Source organism: Apteryx rowi, unplaced genomic scaffold, assembly GCF_003343035.1.
Source record: "Apteryx rowi isolate R43461 unplaced genomic scaffold, aptRow1 scaffold_554, whole genome shotgun sequence".
In the NCBI taxonomy this organism is placed as follows: Eukaryota; Metazoa; Chordata; class Aves; order Apterygiformes; family Apterygidae; genus Apteryx; species Apteryx rowi.
Window position 1 is genome coordinate 512,106 of NW_020450821.1, and position 20,926 is coordinate 533,031.

A 20,926-nucleotide genomic window follows, 5' to 3' on the forward strand; every position below is an offset into this window, starting at 1 on the left:
CCCGCCGCCGGCTTCGCCCCGGCCCCGCCGCACTGGGGCTCCGGGCTCTGCTTAGGGTCTTTTTTGTCTCCGGTCATCAGGGAGGAATAGGGGATGGCAACGGGGTGGAAACTGGACAAAGCTAAGACTGTCGATAAACCAAAAAAAGAAGGGGGGGGGGAAAAGAAAAGCAAACCCCTTTCCTGCCAAATTTTCCACCTTCCTTCCAAATTAATCCCTCCCATGCAAATGCAAGATAAAAATGTCCCCCCACCCCCATGATTTTCTTTTAAAAAAAGYGTTTACGAGGCAAAAAAATGTTTTTCACTTGAAATATGCCAGGTGAATTTAAAAGAAACGTGACATTGATAGTGAAGTTGTCTAGGAGGAGTCTGCAGCACTCAGACTTTTAAGTTTGCTCATTTTCCATGGCTCAGGTCCCAATTCATTAAAAAAAAAATACAAGAATGGATGAGGTTGTCAAAAGCGGCTGAGGGATTCGGCAGCRCCGTTCCACTCGGCGCGAGCGGACGTGGCCAAATCCCCTAGTCAGCTCCGAGAAGCCTCCGCCGCTGCCTCTTCATCGGGATGCTGATGGGGCGCGTGATTTATAAAGAGCAGCACCGTTGCGCTTGCCCTGCCAGCGGCTGAGCGCGGGGCGGATTTATGAACGACACTGAAGGCGAGCGGAGGGAGATGTCCCCTTCTGCCGGCTGCACGGCTCGGTGGCGGGGGGGACGGAGCTGGCGGCGCTGCTCCCGCGATGCAAGCGCAGGGGCCAGGGCCGGGGCGCAGCGAGGAYGGCGGAGCGCGCGGGAGCGGGGCTCTGCGGAGCAGGACGTCCATCCCGGGCGGCAAGCGGAGCTCTGCGCCGGCCGCAGCAACGGGAACGCCGCCTGCACCGTTCCCGCGAGCGCCCGAGCCGGCAAACGGAGGGGCACTGGGATGCTCCTGGCTCCGGCCTCTTCCCGGCTGGCCAGGGAAAGCTGGGCGGCGTGGAGAAGGGCCGTGCAAATTTGCAAAAGGGGAGGGGGGAAAAAAAAAAAAGAACAAACCAAAAACAAACCAAGAAAAACCCCAGCGATTTTTCTTGTAATGAATGGGGCCCGCACACGGCAGCGCAGGCTGGCTCGTGCTCTCCTGCTCCTGAGCACAATTCACTACCATTGCTGGATGGAAGCGGCAAACCCCGGATGTCCCTCTCCAAAACTGCCTCTGGATGGAGACGGCTGCGTAAAACGCCGTTGCTCCCGGAGCGTGTTGCCCTGCGGATGTCGGCGGCCCCCGGCTGCGGGCTTTGACCAACCCCTCTTCCCCCTTGAGGTCTCATGGGTGCGGGGGTGGGGGGGGGGCTGTTTGGGTTCAGTTTGGGGGTTTTGCCAGTTTTGTGCACACAGGCAATTTTGAGGCTTGAAAGACGTTTCCAAACACCATACTGCTCTTTAAACTTGCCAGAAAGGGTGTTGTTAATTTAGGGTTAGATTTAGTTTCGTATTGCAAGTTCAAATAAAAAACAAAAAAACGAAAAAAAACCAAAACAAAACAGGAAACCCAACAAAAGAGGAAACCAAAAAACACTCAAATTAAAGACAAATGATTTTCAGGCACAGAATTGATCAAGGCTCAGTTCAGTTGTAATGGGCACCAAAAGCACTCCGATTAAAAAAATAATAATAATCAGGGAAGCAACGTTAATCCAGCCAAACCCTCTGTGCCTTGCTAAGGGGCAACTCACCAGGTCTGTTTGCACGTAAAACACAACCTGAAGGGCAAAACAGGAGGAAGAGGCAGAARCAATGAAGTCCGTTTTCCCCAAATCGTATGCAAAATCGATCTTTTTTTTTTTTTTTATTTTCCCCCTCTCCTCTTTGTTTGTTTATTTATTGGTTTTCCTCCGTGAAGGGGGCAGCAGGAAAAGAGGGGAGGTTGGGCATCCCCACAACCAGGCTGGCAAGTGACCCCTTAGGCGCTCTCCACATGCCACAACACCAAACGGGAACGGAGGATCCTTTGTAGCCTGCAAGCAGTGCCAGTTTGCATGGAACGGAGTTCTCCCGAGGGCTCGCCTTGGCCGCCGCCGCCGCGGCGCCTGCGCCCTCCCTGCGACCTGTTACTCGGTGCTCGAGCCGGTCCCTCTCCGGAGGAGCCTYGCCGCCCCGCCGGGAGAGGGGCGCCGGTGCCCGAGACACCCYGGCTCGAGCGCGGCCTTCGTTACCTCGGCAAAGCGCTAATCCACATAATTYGTCTGAATTTAAAACCTAAGGTAATCACGGTAATTGGTAACGATTTATTTATTTCCCTTAAGGGGAAAAAAAAAAATGCAAGTGTGCGGAAGGACGGGGAGGAAAGCTTTAAYGTTTCTCCTGAAAGCCAGGCCGGGGTTTGCAGGAGGCGGCCGCCCGGGAAGCGGCCACGGCGCTGCGAAGGCCAGCAGGCAAAGCAAAGGCTTCGCCCCGGCTTTTTCGGAAGGAGGCACAGGAGCAGCGTCCGCACCGGGCGCGTTGGGGATGGCGCCGGCGGCTCCGGACGCAGAGCGCGGCCGGGCGCTGCCTCCTCACCCCCCTGCAAACCTTCCGTGAGAAACCAAAGCTTTTTGCTCAGCAGCATAGTTTTTTTTTTTTTGTTTGCTTGTTTTTTGGTGTCCTTTATAACCCCGAATTTAAACCAAAGGAACAAATAAACCAGCGGAGTAAAGGAGCGAATAACGGAAGAGGTCAGGAGAGCTACCCTGGTTTGGCAGGTCCTACGCCAGCCTCCCGCGAGCTGCGCCGGGGCTCGTGGCCTCTGCTTGGGGTTTGGGTCTGGTTTTGGCTCTGAGGTTTCGTTCGCTCGGTTTTCGGGTCCCCAGGATCAGCGCGCGGGAAACCAGAGAAACGCTGGCGAGCTGCAGCCACACAGAGTACCGACGGAGCGTTTACCTGACCCTGCACCGTGAGGGTTCGCTCCTCCGCGGGCCCCCCTACCTGATCCTCTCGCTGCCGCCACGGCCGCCGCCGCTACTGGTCCGTAAGCCGCCGCCGGAAAACCTGGCCGTGGAGAAAAGGAGAAGGGTGAAGAAGGACTCCGGCGGGTGCCGCGAGGCCCTGCCGAGGGCACGGCTCTGCCCGGGGCAAAAGGCCTCCTTTCCGGAGCCGAGCCGCGGCCGGGCGCCTGCCCTCGGCGCGGCTGCTGGTGGCTCCCGGCCCAAACCCCCTGGCAGGGGCTGCGCGCGGCGGCACGCACCGCTGGCGGCTTTCGGTCCCCTGCATCCGGCCGCGGCAAGGCGTTCGATGCGAGCTGCCAGGGCGAGTAAGTGCGCAGGGAAAACGTGCAGCGCTTAGCGCACGTCCTCTTGCTTTCAAATGCTCGGGGTCAGATCACTTGCGAAAAACAATGAGTGAATTTTGTTCTTTGCTTATTTGCAAGTGATAATAACGTGCCGATCTACAGGCAGAGCAGTAATGGAAAACAGGAGAAGGTCCTCGTGTCAAGATCACAGATTTGCTGGGATCAAGCAGAAAAAAACTCACTGGAATGTAATTTAAAAAAAAGAAAGAAAGAAAGAAAAAAAGCTTTTGAAAGCAAAACAGCCGCAGATCAAGGAAGTCTAAGAAATACACCCTGCTAGAGGGGGACTGAGATGTTACAGATAYGTGAAATGCTGCTAGCAAGATTTCAGATTTCGTTTCTTTATTTAATTAATATTAAAAAGATCTGCCAGAGGCTCTGACTTTACATATATATTTTTAAGAGGGCAGTGGCAAGGTCCAGGTATCAATGAGAACGCAAAATACCCTTGCTGCAAAGTCAACAAAACGCTCAGAGGATTCCTGGGCTTTGAGGAGCTCCGACTGTTCCTGGTATTAGAAAGGACAAACTCTGGGCTAGTCACTACCACGGCACCGGCCCCTTGAGCATGCTCCAGGACTTTGATCACAGCTGCTTTGCAATGCTGAAGAACCGCAGAAAAACAACTGAGACAACAGGAAAGCGAAAACAAGCTAGAGAAATGGAGAGAGGAAGAGATCCAGAGGAATCAGCAGACTACAAGCCCACTACCTCTAGCGCTACCATCTGAGCTACAGGTCATCTACCAGGGCGAAAATGAACAAAGAACAACTAGGCTAGAGTGACTTGAAGCTACTTAAAACATCAATTAAAAAAAGACATACTTGCATTTAAATATGGTAATAGGGCTGTTGGGGGAAAAAAAAAAAAGTCGAGGTAAATGTAGGCACAGCTACCTCGGGCTACCGTCTGATCCTGCTCCCAACGCACAGCACCCATGCGCGACGCACCAACCCAAAGCTCTTTAATGCCAGCGTGAATCTGCTTGTTCTTATTACGTTGCTGAATGGTCACAGTCGCKGAGGAGTGAGATGCAGGGGGAAGACCATCCAGATCGGTGGAAATTACAACCAAATATCCAAGCTCTAAATTCACTCCATCTGGTGATAGGAGCTGCAATATTCTGCAGAGTCTGAGAAGACCTTGGTGCTAGACAGTCAAACTGACCTTCGCATTGCCGGGAAAGCGTCTGTAGGTCTCAGGGTGAGACTCTGGGGCTTCGCTTTCTTGCAGAGACATGCCTAGGCCAAACCCTCATCTCGGACCACTTGGGATGGAGCCGTCCTGCTTTTTAGCTCAGGAGCAGAGCTGACACTGCCCATAAAGTGCCTCCTCCTCCTCCTCCTCCTCCTCCTCCCCCTGCCTCTGCCTACGGTGGTGTGCATCCCGCTAGGACATCCTGGGAGCAGCATCCTTAGCAGCCCCTGCCATGTCCAGGAGGAGCCGGCCACCAGCAAACCTGCCAGCTGGAGCTTTGGAGGCTCCCTAAACCATCCACGAGGGCTCAGAGGAGCTGATGATTTTCCACAGCATAAAAYGCCTCTGCCAAAACCAATCAAACACCCTTCAAATCACCCCCCTCCCCCCAAAAAAAAAGCAGCCTAAAAAGCGGGACTGGAAAGTTTGTTTCTCTTGTTCAGCTGCCAGGGACTCTCAGTATCTATTTGAAATGCAGGACAAAAAGTTTTGCCATGCAAAAGAAGAATGAAATAACAAGGGTGGAGAAGGCGATCCACGGAAAGAGCCCGAACAAAAGACGTATTGTGCATTCCAGAGCGCRCTTTGGGCAGATGTGTGAAAAATTAATCCCTCCACTCCCAAAGAAAACTTTTATCCTAATTCTCAGAGAAAAGCATCTGAACGACGYGGCGCTCCAGACAGCTCCAGTGCAGTCGGGTCTGCTCACGCCCAGCCGAGGCAAGGTGCTACCAGCTAGGTACCGCTGGCAGCGGAGCAAGGCCGGCAGCGGCACGTGCGCGTGGCGGTTCCRGCTGCAGAAGCGGGAGACGGAAGCAGTGACTGATCATCAGCACCGGGAAAACCTGCTTCCCCATGCAGACTCACAGGCCGGCTCCATCACCRGAGGATCCCTAAATCAATCCAACACACTGGAAGTAATCAATCCCAAACACTGAAATTACATTTGCYGGGCACCGCATTAATCAGCTCGCTCAACTGCAGACAGATTTGCCGCTCATCACACTGTTGAACACATTAAAGCTTTCCAGCCTGTAAGAACTGCGCTGTCCTGCTTCTGCACTGATGAAGCTCTTTGCACCCATGCAGCTCAGGAGCAATCTGCTGCCAACACCGTCCCCATTTCCGAGGTGGGATAAAACGGGGCACAGGGAAGCCCAGTGATTTGGGGAAGACCCTGTGAAGCACCTGCAGAGCCGCCGGTGGAACCGGGCTCTGGTCTCCAGCTCCACCACTAAATCTCTGTAATTCCCTTAGTACTAATCCCACAGCATAATTTAAGCACTTTCGGTCACCCTGTATTACGAATAACCTTCCATTGCCTRCAAACTTCTAAATCAGTTAAAAATTTAAAGAACGTGATCCGCAGTGACAGTGCGATTAATACCGAACTCATCCTGCGTCTTGCAAGAAACTCCTGCCTTCGTCGCCCTCTCGCCCGTGATGTCCCACCGCTTCCCTAAGGTCGGCGAGCTGAGGAGGCACGTGCACCGTTGGCTTGGAGGAAACCCCGCGGGCACCTCTGCTTGCCCCCGCGGCCCAGAGGAGCCGGCGGAGCCTCCYGCCAGCCCGCAGCCCGCACCGGCGCCGCAGCAGCGACAGCAACCTCCCCGGCCCAGGGTTTCAAGCAGCGCAAACCACGGCCGCGCGAGCCGAGGGGACYTTCCCTTCCCGGGCGGCATGCTGCTCTGACCGTGGGGTCCCGCGCTCTGGCGGGATGCACGGGGCCAGGAGGAGGGGAACACGGTGGAGCCCGGCTGCGATGGGCAAGAGCCACCTTTGCTCCAGGACCTCCCCTCGGCAAGGTCTGGGGAGCGCAGGCTGCTCTGGGAAGGCTCCAGGGCTTTCCGGGGACACAGGGGTCTCCATGCCGAGGAGCGCCGGAGAAAGCCCGGACCGCTCCGGCATCTTTTTTAAAAGGCCGGGTAGCAGCAAGCACCTCCCGAACCGGKCGCCTGGACGGGGCCCTTGGGAGTCCCCGGGAGCCCCGACTTCCGCRCGCTCGGCCGCGGCCCCGAGCCGGCTGCGCGCGCAAGGCTCTGCTTCGGGCAGGAGCGCTCCTGTCCGCCCCGCGCGCCCTCCGCCGACGCCGCCTGCACCGAGCCAGCCGCCGAGGCTGCTCCCCAGGACCGGAGTGGCCGAGCCCCAGGCTCCGCTCCGCAGCTTTTCCAGCTTCCCGCACGGGGAGTCGCTGGCCGTTCCGGGGCTGCGCTGCTCCGCTCGGCCCCCGCAGACCCCGAGCGTCTCGCGTCCCCGAGGGACGCACGACTCTGCCCGCGGCAAACGCTCGGCAAACGGTAGCCAAACCACCGAGAAGTCACAGAGATGATGAAATTAAGTTCTTAAGTCAAAAAATATCTCCCAAAGAACGTCCTCTGCTTCCCAGGGCTGTATCTTTAAACACTAGCAATAAGCATGGGGATTTAAAACGAGAATAACAGCAGAARCTGAGAGTCTTGTACCATCATCCGACTGCACCACTGGGCTTCGGAAAAACGATCAAAATCAGGAGACAGCCCTGGAGAAGGGAAAAGTCGCCATAAAGCTAAGCCTGGCAAGCAAAATAATTTCTTTCAGGTTACTGATTCTTTGGATTCCTGGTCCGGCACCAGCAGGAGAGCTGAACAGGGGGTGGGCGGCCGGGGGGCAAGGAGGCCGGGGTTATAACCGCCTAATCTGAAAACACTCGGCACCTCGCACCGCGCTCGTTCCCGGAACGCACTGTTCCAAGCACCCGTTATTTAGGAGGCTCGCTTGATCTCCTAGGGGGGGAAAAAAAAAAAAAAAGGTGTGAAGTCTAGAATATAAAATTGTCAGTGGGTTGAGGAGGAAGAAGAGAGGGGGAAACCGATCTCCTCTTTTCAAACGACGTTCCCGGAGCTTTGATCAGCCCGGGGAAGCTTTGCGAGGCTCACAGCTGTCATTTCAAATGGGTTCGCGCTTGCATTATTCTTTCCATTAGGCAGCGTTATCCTCTTTGTAGGATCTTCAGGCTTCATTTCAAAAGTATCAGAGACTCAAAACCATGAAGCAGAAGAGCCCAGTAGCCTTTTTCTCACTCTTTTTTTTTTTTGGAAGGCAGGCAGGCAGGCGTGGGTCCAATTTACTGGACAAAAACGCAGTCTTTAATGGTGAGCAGACATAAGGGTGCAAGACAAACCCTTTATGTTTAATACCTTTATCTTTCAGTCTTCTCTGTCTCAGTCTCCCCCCTCCTTTCTATAAGGGAAACATGAATGAGAAAGAAAAAAAAAAACACCTAACATTTCAAATTTTAAGCAAACAACTAAAACGCTCAGCATTCAGAGAGGAAAATAACTCCCAGAGAAATGGAATTTTATCTAAAGCTGGTGGAAGACCTGCATTCTACCAGAGCACTCGCAATCCGCGTCCGAGCCTCAGCCGCCGTTGGCTGGTTGGGTCTCGCGGCAGACGCGGGGCGCCGCCGGCCCTTCCCCGCGCTGCGCGTCCCCGGCCAGAGCGCAGCGGCTGCGCAACAGCCAGCGCAGGGGACGACCGAGCCGCGGGGCGCACCTCCACGGAAAGGGAAAATGCGCTTCCCAAGCTTTTGATCAATTCTGYTAACACTTTTAACGCCTTCCAGTCCGCTCGGAGCTCTCTATTGCGACAGCCACATTAAGTGTTTCCCTTTGTCTTTAAACGCTGCGTTACATCAAGCTTATTAAAATCTATTTCACCAGGTCAGAAAATTAGCGAACTTCAGATCCAGCACATCATGCATAATGGAAACCTCATTAACCAGCCCGCTGCGTTATTCCAGGCACAGTCACCGGCTGCTCAACATGTCTAATGCGTGGCCAGATTTTGGAGGAAAATTCTCAACGTCAGACAGCCGTAATGCACTTCACACGGGATGCGTGTTTGCAGATGGGTGTTATTATGAACAAATATTTCTGCTTTGGAATTTCAACAAAACAATAAAACCCAAATATCGTTAATTTAAAATTTGGCACTTCCACTTTATGTACAGTAAACGACCCATTTTTCAGCTGTTTACCACTCTCAGGCCACAGTTTTTAAAACAAGAATGATGCACTTTTGTCCAGTAATTACTTTATGCATCAGTGAGACAAAGCTTTGTTTGTCTCCAAATTATCGTTCTGTGTCTTTTCAAGTGTAATAGCCCTTTGCCGTTATTTCACCATACAGAAAACTGGCAAACTTCTCAAAGGCAAATGGTTCATTCTAAGAAAAATATTTATTAAAAAAAAACAACAACAAGCAAAAGCTGGTAGCAGTTTTTTTTTTTTTTAACCCTATTTAAAAACTGCTCATATCCTATAATAGCTTTAAGGCATCCACTATAATTCTCAAATGTGTCCTATGAAAACTATACCTTCTGCCTCCAACACTCCAACTCAATATGTAATTTGGATTCTCCCTAATTTAGTAACCAGTGAAACACAGAGAATTATGAGCTCCAGATGAATGCAGCTGATGTGGATGAAAGAGAATCGTTACTAAATCACTTTCTAAAAGCAAGTAATTCTGTTTAGCACTAAGTTGCTCGCTCCGATGGAAGCATTTCTCATTTTAAAGCCCAAAGCCAAACAGCTACCATGGATTTTTAATAAACAAGGTATGCATTAAAGAAGCGACCGTTGCGGGGGGGGGTGAATACCTGCGAAGTCACCGTCCCCAGCCGGCCGCGCAGCATGGCAGCGCTGAATTTCAGTCCCCTGCTGCTGAGTGAACAAGGGCAGGTTGCACGGAAGAGCGGCAAGGCACATATTTCAAGTGCAGCAAAGTGGCACTGATTTCCTTCAGGCCTCATTTCAGTTGCTTTGGAGGTACAGAAAATGAGCTATTTCATTTAAGCAGCTTGCTTAAATTTTTATGAATGATCTAAACTAGCCGGGTAAGTATTATTAAAAGACAGCTCCTAAACTGTGAACAAAGGCATAAAAAGAACTCGTATCTGGAAGCTGCAGCTAGGAAAAATCAACACAGACAAAAGCCCGCTCTGGGAAAGAGAAGATAATTAATCACAGGACAAGGTTATCAAAGGACAGCAAACTCTCCCCAACCTAGACGTTTCCGAGCTCGGAGCGAATGCCTTTCTAAAAACCACGCTTCACCGCAACTTGGGGACCTCGACAGAGCCCGCCGGCAGGGACGGCGAGTCCGCACCCCTCGCGGTGGGAACCATCCCCGCTACAGGACGGGTCGGAGGAGAGGACGGTGACGCTGACCCTAAAACCCCTCAGGGCAGCACCGGAGGGACGGCTGCTTCTGGGCAAAGGAGCCTAGGAAGCTACTTAACACTTGCTTGTGCAGCTTGAAGTCCTACTACAAATGTGATTGAAAAACTTTCACATCGCAATGATTTGTGCATTAAGGAGACTGATCTCCAGAAGCTTTTTGTTTCTTTTCGCACCCTCCCCTCCCCAATTTTTAACAGCTTTACAGTTAAAAATCATGTTGACAGAGGCATTTGCAGGCTGGCCATCACAGTTTGGCTAATTCAGACCATGTAGGATTTCTTACAGCAGAACTGGCATTACCAGCTCACATTATTCTTTGTATAGGGTAACCCATGTTTTCGTCCATATTGGTGTGTTTGCGTTTTGCCTCTTTACTCTTGTGAGTAATTATTCTCATTACGCTTCGCAGTCGCTGCAGCTGTGGCCTGTTCCCAGCAAGGATCAGCCAGGAGCTCTTCCGCTGCCGCGCCGCTCCGAAACCCAAAGAGCTCATGAGAGACCATGAGAGACTGGCAGGCGTGGGTTTTTTTTTTTTTTCTCTTTCATCCTCCCTGTCCCTTTAGGATCACTCGTTTTCCGGGCAATGACCCGGAATATTTAAAGCTCGTCTCAAGCTCCATGCTGCGGATCAGCGAGCAGCTAGGAACAGGAGGACAACCAGCATTTGAGAAGTTCAACGTTCAAGATGTTCTTACTGCTCATGCAGTTATTCAGGGCATCAGTACAGAAGAAGGCARTGAAGGACCTGTGAGGAGGTCGTGGTGCTCAGCCAGACGTGCTGCTCGGGGAAACCTTCACGGAAACCGCATGCACGTAGAGGCTATCGCTTTGATGCAGCAAGAGGATGGGGGGCCGCATTTTTGCCGGCCGTCTCTGCTGCCGTGGAACGTGGTGGAAGCTGCACCACTCATCCAGATCAGCAGCTCATCTGTTGAAAATTCCACCCAAAACTTAACACCCAGGATATTATTTTAAGGGGCAGGGGAAAAATGGGAGACGAAAGAGGAGATTTATGCAATTCTTTCCTGCAACATAAAAAAATGCAGCTTGCCTAAAAGGCAAAGCTGCAGGAGCTCTGCCTGGGCTCTGGGAACAGCTCTAGATATGATTTCTCCTGCATCAAAACAAAAGCTCTATCATCTAAGCAGAACTCGACAGAGTACCTTCTGGCTGGAAACTTATGGGCTTTGCAATATTAATTCCTCAGTTTGTTGACGACAGTTTCAACTGCCCCTCGCCGCAGCGATGCAACTGCAACGCAAACGGCCCCTCTTCTGCCTGCCTTCTGCCAGCAAAAGAAACCCAAACTCTTAATCTTAAAACAGGTCCAGGCTTTATTGTTTGTTTTCACTGATGGAGACTGAAACTGAGAGGTTTGAAGAGTGATAATTAAGGTCGTTCTAGCAGATTTAATATGCACATTGTAAACCATTTTATGCCATGCAGATGCAGCTAATGTGTTTTAGGTGAATAAAGGCATGCAGCGCAGGGGTGATTAGAACAGATTTTAAGCAGTTAAGAAAGGGTTAGACGAAGGAGCGAGAAACAGTTCCAACTTCRTTCAGCATCTCTTACTGTGACTTAACTAACTGAATAGACAATTTTAAATATATTTTGTATTTCCTCCTGGTTTTGCACCTGCCAGCAAATTCTCCTTCCTTTTTAATGTTAGGTTTGATCAATAAGGTACCATGACCAGACAAACTTTGTTCCCATTACCAAGTGCTACATAAGCCTAATCTTTTAGGGACTTGACTGTTATTTATACTAATTTCATTACTCCCCCCCGGCAGAGAAGCCGCCATGCGTAGGTAGCACCTCCGTTTTAAAGCCTCTTTCCGTCACCAGAGCGGCTCAGCTGGGCGCTATGGTACCTAAGAAGCTGCTCGGGGTCCTTGAAGCACCACGCACGTCCCGTTTGGAGCCAGACCTCGGCCGACACAAACTGGCAGAACTACAGCTAAGTCGGGAAGGGTGGGAAGTTGGTCTGTGCTCTTTCCAGCGAGCTGAAGGTACTCCCAGACCTTCTCTGCTGCGCTCAGCCCCCTCCAGCTGCGTCTCCTGCGCCTGCCCACGCCTGGCAGCACCACGTCTCACCACACACCAAACGGTCAGCTCTGCAGCACACCGGAGTTACGAGCATACTCCTTTCCTCCCAACCCCACCGCGTTTCCCTTCCAAAGGTATTCACTAGATAAAGGAGGGGGAAGCCAAGAGTGAGAGACCTGCTGGAACCGAGCAAGCCCTGCAGTTCTGTGCTATTTGCCGGGAGTCCCGAATGAGAGATCGATGAAGCTCCTTCCTTACCTGCCCTCCATCGCTCAGACACTAGGGAAGAGAAGCCTTAAGCATGGCAGTATTCATAGAGCCACCCTTGTCTTTGGTATCCGCTCCTTTCCTCGAGTCAGAAAATAACTACTGAACTTACTAGGCAAGCATCACAAATAGTAACTTTTACGTAAGAATCCCTTATTGCCCAGAACGAATGGCCTACAAGCGAGCGGTTTGTGACTGGTATCAGGAAAGAAACTAAATTAAGCCTTACAGATTAAAAAAAAAGTTGGTTTAAGTGCTCTCATATTAATGAAAAACATTAGTTTGGACTTTGAACTAATCTTGCTTTGCATTTTCACAGCACCAAGCACTGCATGACCCAAGACTGGGCTTCTCAGTGTGACTACGCAGTAGCATTATTAATAAGCAAGTGTATATCCCTGAGCTCTGGAAAGTTCGTGAAAATATTTGTTTTTCCCACCTCTCCCCATATAGAAGGGCTTTAATCAGCTTTAACAAACATACAAGCAAACAAACCCTTAATTGAAAAAAATTTAAATTCCTGAGCTGGAGGCTTCTGAGCAACTTGACAACCCCCAGCCATCCAGGTGACGATGGGAGCAAGCACACCGCAGACAAGCAAAGCGATGGCGACTTCCACGCGCTCCAGGCACAGCCAGCGGCACCGGTCCCGCGGCGGCACCACGGCTGCCAGCCCGCTAAGGGGTTTTCTCTAAAGCAACAGGGTTACTGGATTTCCCTCTCCGTTGCAAAAGAGCAGAAGCGGATTCCTGCACATTGGTGCCGGAGAGTTTGCACCAAGGGTTTCTAACGCATCTATGGGTTCGATGCTGAAGCCCGCTTCGGGCACCGGCACGGATCGCACTGACCCCAGTGGCGGAAGATCAGACTGTCACAACACTGCCATTTAGCACGGAGTTATTCCGCTCCCCAATTACAACTGCGTTGTCTTCTTTTTTAGTTTCTGCTGTAAACACACCTCATAGGCAACCTTCCATCTGCAGATTCTTCAAACACTGGGTCACACACTTAGAGCGATGGTTGTTTTATTCTTTTATTAAACTGTCATTGGTACTGGTTATTTGGTGCGTCCAAACCAAAATATTAGAACTGCAAGCTAAGAGAGCAGCAACACAGCATATCCGTTGTAAACAATTTATTATTATTTTCTACCTCAGTTACTTACAGGAAAAAAGTCATAAAAAAGAAAAAAAGAAAAGCACAGATGGACTATTTACAAAAAATGAGAAAATTCACAATAGCTGAAATGTTTGCAAATCATGCACACTAAGACAAGTTCACAAAAGCAAAGCAATTCATAGCAAAAAAACCCAAACAAAATAATAAGAAGCCATACAGATTAAAAAAAAGCTATCGCCTGCAGAAAAGTAAAAAGAAAACTAACCAATTATTACATCAAGCATCTTTAATGAAATGAACAGCATAGCCGTGTATTGTAGAGCCTTTGACACTGACATTTTAAACAAGTGGATTAACAAACATTAAAATGCATTACAGTTCTACTGTAAGCATGCAATTTACTTCTCACAAACTTATAAAATGGGTAGAAGCACTTAAAAAAACCCACAATTTAAATACAGTGTGTGCTTTCTACCCACGGTCCAGAACCCGGTCTTGTTAAAAACAAAGCCAATGGACAGAGGCGTACGGGACAGGTGGGAGCTCTGGCATTCGGGTGCAGATCGAGAGGCGCGATACGGCTTAAGCTGGCAGGTAAAAGCTTGTCCCTCTTGCCAAAATTTAAATAATTTGCCCATGATTTGCAAGCAAAGTACGGAAGCAAAAGCGACTGCACCAGCCGAGCGTCTGAAAGCATCGCCCGCCCCGCGAGGGAAGCGGCCGCGAGCTCCGGAGGGGATTCCTGCGGGAGAGCGCAATCGCTTACGGCTCGCTGAAGCACCTTCTTTGGTGTCTCCCCTCCTCGGAGGCTCGCTCTCCCGCGGCATCCCCCCGCTCCCCGCTTCGGGGCAGAGCTCCAGGGCTTCGGCCGCTCCGCACGGAGCCACCGGGACAAGGCAGGCGGAGCGGCTCGGCCCCGAAGGGCCCCGGAGACGCGCGGGCGCCGGCCGCGGGGCGCACCGGTTTTGAGCAATTGAACTCCAAACCCTGCTTTGCCCAATAATCTTAGCAACAGGACACTAGTGTCTCTCCACTGTAATTACGATTTTTACTACTACTGAACATTCATACATTAAAAAAGCGCCAACATATCGCTTTGGGGCTGCTTATAGGACCCAATCATCATTTTTGCTTCCTTAATAAAATTATTTCTAAAAAGTTTGTGAGAAGTCATGCCTTCAGAATGCCCCTAACCCCAATCCGTGTGAGTTACATTCCAAGTGGGCATTAAAACTCATAACAAAGCAGAGGAAAAAAATTAAAAAGGAAAAAATAAAAAGCAAACTCAAAGCAGTGAGGATATGGAGCCTTTAAAAAAATAAAAATAAAATAAAAAGTCCAGTCAATCAAACCAGCCAGTAAGAGCAGCATTTTTTCAGTGGACATTGATATTAAGCATGGACCACCCAGGCTTTTTCTGTCTCTGTCTCTCATTAGCACTGTAGTAAACCCCGATTAATTTGTTATGCATCTTTAAGACTAGTTGATAAAAATTATGTCTTGTGAAATCGGCAAATAGTCTGCAAAGTGAAATAAGAACAGAAATTAATAGATTAAACTGAAAAGATAAGTCCCAGAAATTAAAAAAAATGACACAGAAAGGGAGTGATTGTAATTAATAGAAAAAAAAAAGGCTATGTACTGAGTTATTAAGGCCTACAGGAAAAAAATAGCTAGATGGGAGACGCTCGGAGAGGCGCCGAGGCGACTGGCGCGTCTGCCGCCTTTGGGCAAGGCTCGGGGCCGCGGTGCCGGCAGCCCTCGCGCCCGCTCGCGGCACTGCAGCTGCAAACAGCTGGATCGTGACGTTGCCGGCACCGCTCCGCTTCGGCGGCAGTAAATAGCGACGTCACCGCTCGGTTCAGACCGGCGTTCTGTGCGGCGGGACCGGGGCCCCGTCACCGCGCCACCRCCACCGCCTGCGCCTGGGACGCTCCTCCGGACACCGCCGGCTACCCCGGCCTCGAATCGCGACGCCGAGCGTGGGAGCGCGACCGCCGATCAAAGGCAGCGGCTCCCGGCGTCCCTCCCCGGGCTCGCGGGGGTCCCGCCGTGCGCCCGCCCGTGCCCCGCGCGCAGAGGACGCGCCTGCAGCGCCGGAGCACGTGGGGCACGGCAGGGCTCGGCTCCGCTGAGCACCGGCTCCCCATTTGGGCTGTTTAGCACCAAACGCCTGTCCCCGCAGCCGGTCCGCAGCGCCGCGTCCCCGGTGACTTCCAAGCCGGGCGCGGGCGCCAAAGCGAAATGCGGAGGGACGCGCCAGCGGCTCGGACACGCGTCTGCGGAGCGGCGCTGCCTCCCGCCGCCGCCTACCCGGCAGGAACCACCCGTCTCCTGATCCGCCTGCTCCCGCGCTGCTCGAGCTCCGGAAACCCTCGCCGGCACCGGGGACTTTGCCGCCCTGCTGCAGCACGTGCTACCCCGAACCCGCCTGCCTCCATCCAAATGCCYGGGGGGACACCCCATCCCGCAGCGCCGAGCCGTGCTCCCGCGGCAGGACGTGCCCGCCAGGGAAAAACGTTCTAAAAGCCCTATTAAAGATCTAAGTGTGGTTAAGGAATACATTATTTAAGTGGGGGCGGAATAAACAACATGGACAGAGCTTTAGGACAGGCGAATCGAGGCAGCACAAGGGAGGACTTTTGTCAGCTCTCCTTCAGAGCCCAGTTTTCAAGCTGGCCGTCAGTGCGGCAGGCGCAATCTCTGCCTGCAATTAAGTGCACCTGCTTTTGAGAGGTGACAATTCACTTTGATTTTCTTCGGTGTTTTCAATCTCTGCAAGAGACTGAAAATAACTAGCAAATAACTGGGAGGCCTGTTTTGAAAAAATCAGGCCCTTAATAAAAATACATACGATGAAGGCTAGAGTCAAACGGCATCTCTGCATTTAACGGGTAGACATTTCTTTTTAGACATGTTTATAATTAAAGTCATCTAAGCTCTGCCAATTTTCATCATGCAGCTTATCAGAGCTGTCTCTCATTTAGCTGTCTTCACACAGATCAACCGGTGGAAGGAATCGTGAGGACCTGGGAGGAAAGCGAGGAGAAGACACGCAAACACCCTCGAAAGCCGCCTCCTTTCGGTCGAGCTTTAACGAGTGCTAGGACGCACAAGAGGGCATGCCTGCATGTGAGGGACTTGCCTGTTTGGAGGAGTACTTAGAAAAACTAGCCATACACTCAACAGCTAAGGTTTCAAGCCAATTCTGTGGAGAGGGGTGACAAGATCTGTAATGACGGTTTGCTCGCCAAGAAAGCTAGAGCTCCTCGCGGCAGCAAGAGGACGTTTGTACAAGGCACCAGAGAGTCCAGATTTTGGCCTCCAAGGGGCACCTGCAGCCAGGGGCAGGAGGAAGACGGCGCCGAGCGCCGGGCGCTGCCTGTYGAGCATGCGGCCGGGGCAGCCAAAGCAGCTCCACCTGCAGCCCAGCATCCCGGGCGAGACAGCGCTTGCTTTACTTATTTTTATGTTCTTAAAAGGACTCGGCTCAGTTTGAGAGTGTGGTGGCACAGGTGGGCAAGAGGCAGATGAGTTTAAAATAAGAGCCTTAGCATCTCTAAAGTCTAGCTATTAAAAAGAAAAACCTAACGCCACTGCTTCCCTCCATGGCATCAGTCCTGCAGAAACCAGTTCTGAAGAAGCTGCAGCACCGGGACGTTATTCCATCTCACGGATGTTAATAATATGCAYTCTTCTGGGCTTCCTCCTAATAATCTAGGGTTTGATACGAGGATGCATCTCCGCCCCAGCRTGCTGAGGCGACAGTCAAGCACTGCTCCGCGCTCTCTAATCCCTCCTAAAGGACCTGCCCCATAAGGATGCTTGTTCCTCCTTCCCTGCTAAGCTGCTGCCCTGCTTCTGTACCTGCAGCCTGCTCACTAAGGAGATGCTTTAGCTCGGTTTCTTAATTAACCTGAGCAAAGCTGTGCTTCCACCGTTCCCTTTCTAGGCAATTAAAGAACGCAGCACAGGACGGAGGAACTGGTGGCGTGTGACCCAAGTGACAAGCACGCTAATGAATTTAATGTATAACACAGAGAAATTTCCTCGCCACGGTATCCAGGTGGGCTTTCGCTAATAGTAAGCAATAAGCACAGCAGTCATAACTCTGCTTGTTAGATCTCCCGGAGAAATCCTAAGGTGAAATAAAAAGCAACTCTCTCCTGTGCAATTTGAGTTCGAAGCAGCCTCACCGTAAAGCAAAGTGCAGCGAGACCTCGCGCCAGGGACTGCCTCTGGAAAGCGCCCGGGACGAAGCTGGAAAAGGCTCTGCACGATCCACGCTGCGCTGCGCAGAAAGGCAGCCGCCCCCCGCGCCCGGGGAATCACGGCAGGCAGCAGAAAAACTTCCAGGGACTGGAAATGACTAAGTGCAGCAGAAGCCTGACAACCACACCAAGAAAAGGGAGGGGAAAACTAAACAAAACCGAATGATCGACACGCTGGTAGAAGCTACTCGCTATAAAGGACACCAAGGATATCCGTATAGAATACATGAATGTTGGACTTTTTACTCCAAAACTGCACTTCTAATGAATATAAACTTACCAGAGAATAATATGTGAACATGTATGCGAGTCTCTGTGTGCATGTGTGTGTGTGTTTGTGTGCATGTGTACTTATCCAGAATATATATAAAAGAAAAAAAACCCATCAAAGGGAGGGTAATAGCTCTAAGTTATTTCTGTTGCTTTATGTTTTAATTTAAGAACTTTGTTTTCAAATAACCAGTACCAATTTACACATTAATAAAAATATATTAAAAATATGTTTATATATATATTCTTTTTAAATAGTCAAAAAAATAGTTGTTGTGTGAGATGCTCCCTGCAGACTTTCCTGTCTCAACTTGCAGCTATGTTTTTTTAAAAAAAGGAAAAAATAAAGAAGGAAAGAAGGGGGGAAAAAAAGTAAATCTGCAAATGAAATGTACGTACCTGGGAATTGATAGCTGTAACTTGGGGCAAATCCAGGATATCCTCGGCCATACGTTGCAACAAAATTCGGGTAACCTTGATCACAGAAACGAAAAATAAAATAAAATAGTAAAATAAAATAAAAGAGAGAAAGAGAGAGAGAGAAATTCAAAGATTAGTCAGGGGTTTTTGTTTGTTTCTAAAATATAATGCAAAATTACATGGAGGATGGGTGAAACTCAATTTTACAGAAGGTATTGAAAAACAAGATTTACTCTCCTCCTGCAAAACCACAGCAACATTTCATTATCAGCTTGAAGAGAAACCTCTAGAGACACCCTGCTTTCCCGACCACTTGCCTGCCCGCCGTTGTGCATGAGACCTGCCACTCTCATAATTAACATGCACTTTGGTGTCTGGAGCCCAAGGACTGTGCATACTTTTTAGCCGGAAGAGTAAATGCCAAATGCTAAGGCTAAACACATAACACAGGTTTGCTCTGACATTTGGAGAGCTTACAATGAATGTACTTTGCTTCAGAGCTATTGACAGTTGGAGATTAAGGTAGTAGTAATTCTTTATCCCAGGAGTGTGAAGGACAACAGTTAACACATCAAAGAGTTTGAGGCAGCAACAGCAATGAGCCAGAGTCAAAGAGCTTTTAATTTTTCAGGAAGGTAAAACTCAGACATAAGAACCGTTTCCTAAAGCAATTTCTAGGATACACACAGAAACACATCCAACCTCAGGCAGCTTTTGAAGTTTTATTATGAGAAAAATACCATTCAAGACCATTCTGTTCATAAAAGTGCCTAAGTAGTTGCATCAGGTAGCAACCGTGCCCACTTTAACGCAGTGCATGGAAGTAAAAAATGACGGTGCTAAGAGGGCAAGGTCGTTCTGACGAGGGTGGACRCTCGAACGAGGCCGGGCTATGGCCATGAGTGCAGGTCAGCTCCAGCCCGCTCCCACCTGCTGCTAGCCCAGCCCAGCGTGCAACCCACGTAGGCGCCAGAGGGCTGCAAGAGGACCACGAGCGAACATCTCATGAACATAGATACCACCACTCGCTTGCCTAACCAGCAGGTGCTTGGCCAAGAGTTGTACTGCCTTACGTAGTACATGCCTTGCCATGCACAGACCTATTGGTGCCCAAGAAAAAAGAGCTACTGCTGCCTCTTTGGGAGCCACGACGGGTGGGTGGGAGCTCCTTGGCATGAGCAACCACCCGGAGGCCTCCTGGGGCCAGCAGCCGGCCAGCCATGGGACTCTGGAAAGGGTCTACGATCTTCAACACGCAGTGGTACATCCAGGGGACACAGAGCATGGGCCATCAGAGACTCAGAGATTAAAAAACAGGTTCACTTCCAGCTGACTGTTCCGAGTTATTTTGCATTAAATTACGCACCAGTTCTATCTAGGCAACATCAAAACGTCTCTGAAAACCATTAAATGTGCAGAGGCAGAGAGATAATTTTCTGCCGTTTAGACAGAGAGGACTTCATTATCTCTTTGTGCGCATCTCTCGCCCAATGCCTTGCTCAAATTGATGTTTAACAGTGAAGACTAGGCCAAAGAAGAGAGATTTTACTCTTGCGGAAGAATTACGGTTTGCTCACTTGCTGGAGGCCAAGCGCTGAGGGGGCCTCACACATTCTCCATCTTTCACTGCTCAGACCTTACGCAGAGCCGCCACCTCCCGAGGCCCCGCTGGGCTGGGTTTCTGGGACCGCACGCCCTTCTTCATGGAGATTCCCGAAAATTGCGGCCTCCCTGAGGCCCCTCAGTCTGCGCGCTCACTTTTCTTAAAAACAGGAACCGCCCGTCCCAGTCCCAACGCAACCCAGCCACCACGTAACGGTGCCTGTGCTCATCGGCGCTGAGCGGGCTGCCCCGACGTCTCGGCTCTCGCGCAAAACAACTCTCCGGACCGCAAAACCGTCATAAAAAGTTTGTTCTCGCTCCTTCTGAAGTCAATAGAAATCTCTGCAGCGACTATAATGGCAACTGGACTGGAACTCGAGCACATTTTTAACAGCTGAGAGGTTCTTCCTGAGGTCTTATATCTCTGCTTTTATTTAGCCTTTAAAACACTAATACGCTGGGTACAATCACTTTTGTGCCACAGCAAGTCCCTCCATTTCTGATTAGCTTTATATACACATAAAACTTGCTATTAATCATAATCTAAAACTGGAAGATAAAAATGCTCGGATGGATTTTGATTACGGGCTTCAGCAGAGCGCCAGGGAAGAGGGGTCGGGACCGCTCTGCGCACACGCGGGCGAGCCTCGCGCCTTCGCGGCACAGCTCGACAGCTGGATTCCCTTGGAAATTAACCACCTCCGCCGTCAAACCGGGTCTTTCAGAGCTAAGCTTTACAAACCTTTTCCCCTTTTTTCCCCCCTAAAACAATGATATTGATAAATGGACTGTTTGCTAAGCGAGTAGCACCATTAACACGGCCGTGAACCTCGCGGCGAAAAACCGCTGGGCAGCGCCAGGCAGAGCCGCCCTCCTCGCCGYGCTCCGCCGGCGCCGAGGCACGGACAGCCGAGCCCGCCGCCCGGCGCGCCACGCTCCCCGGCCCGGGCAGATGAAATCATAAATTTATAATACAACATTACTTCAATTTTCCTCTTCATTTGCTGCTGCAGTGCCCAGCTCTGCTCTAACGAGTCCAAGCCCGATGCGCGCAGGGGAAATTGGCCACCTGAATATCAATAGCACATTAACACCGTGCCCATGCGGATGCTTCATCAAGCCAAATTACGGCCACGCCGACCTACCCACCGCTTCCATTAGGTGCCATTCTCATCCCGCGCTGGGCGCTGAACAATTTAT

The 20,926-nt window shown here is 50.8% G+C and overlaps 1 protein-coding gene across 1 annotated transcript in view; it reads right to left on the bottom strand.

Annotated features, from left to right (window-relative positions):
- MSI2 (musashi RNA binding protein 2) overlaps nucleotides 1-20,926 on the bottom strand; it is a 106,546-nt gene that overhangs the window by 17,391 nt on the left and 68,229 nt on the right. Inside the window, exons 5-6 of the mRNA XM_026081577.1 lie at nucleotides 18,104-18,178; nucleotides 2,943-3,005 (exon numbers count right to left, since the gene is read on the bottom strand). Coding sequence (XP_025937362.1) covers nucleotides 2,943-3,005; nucleotides 18,104-18,178 — 138 coding nt within the window. The remainder of the gene's footprint in view (nucleotides 1-2,942; nucleotides 3,006-18,103; nucleotides 18,179-20,926) is intronic.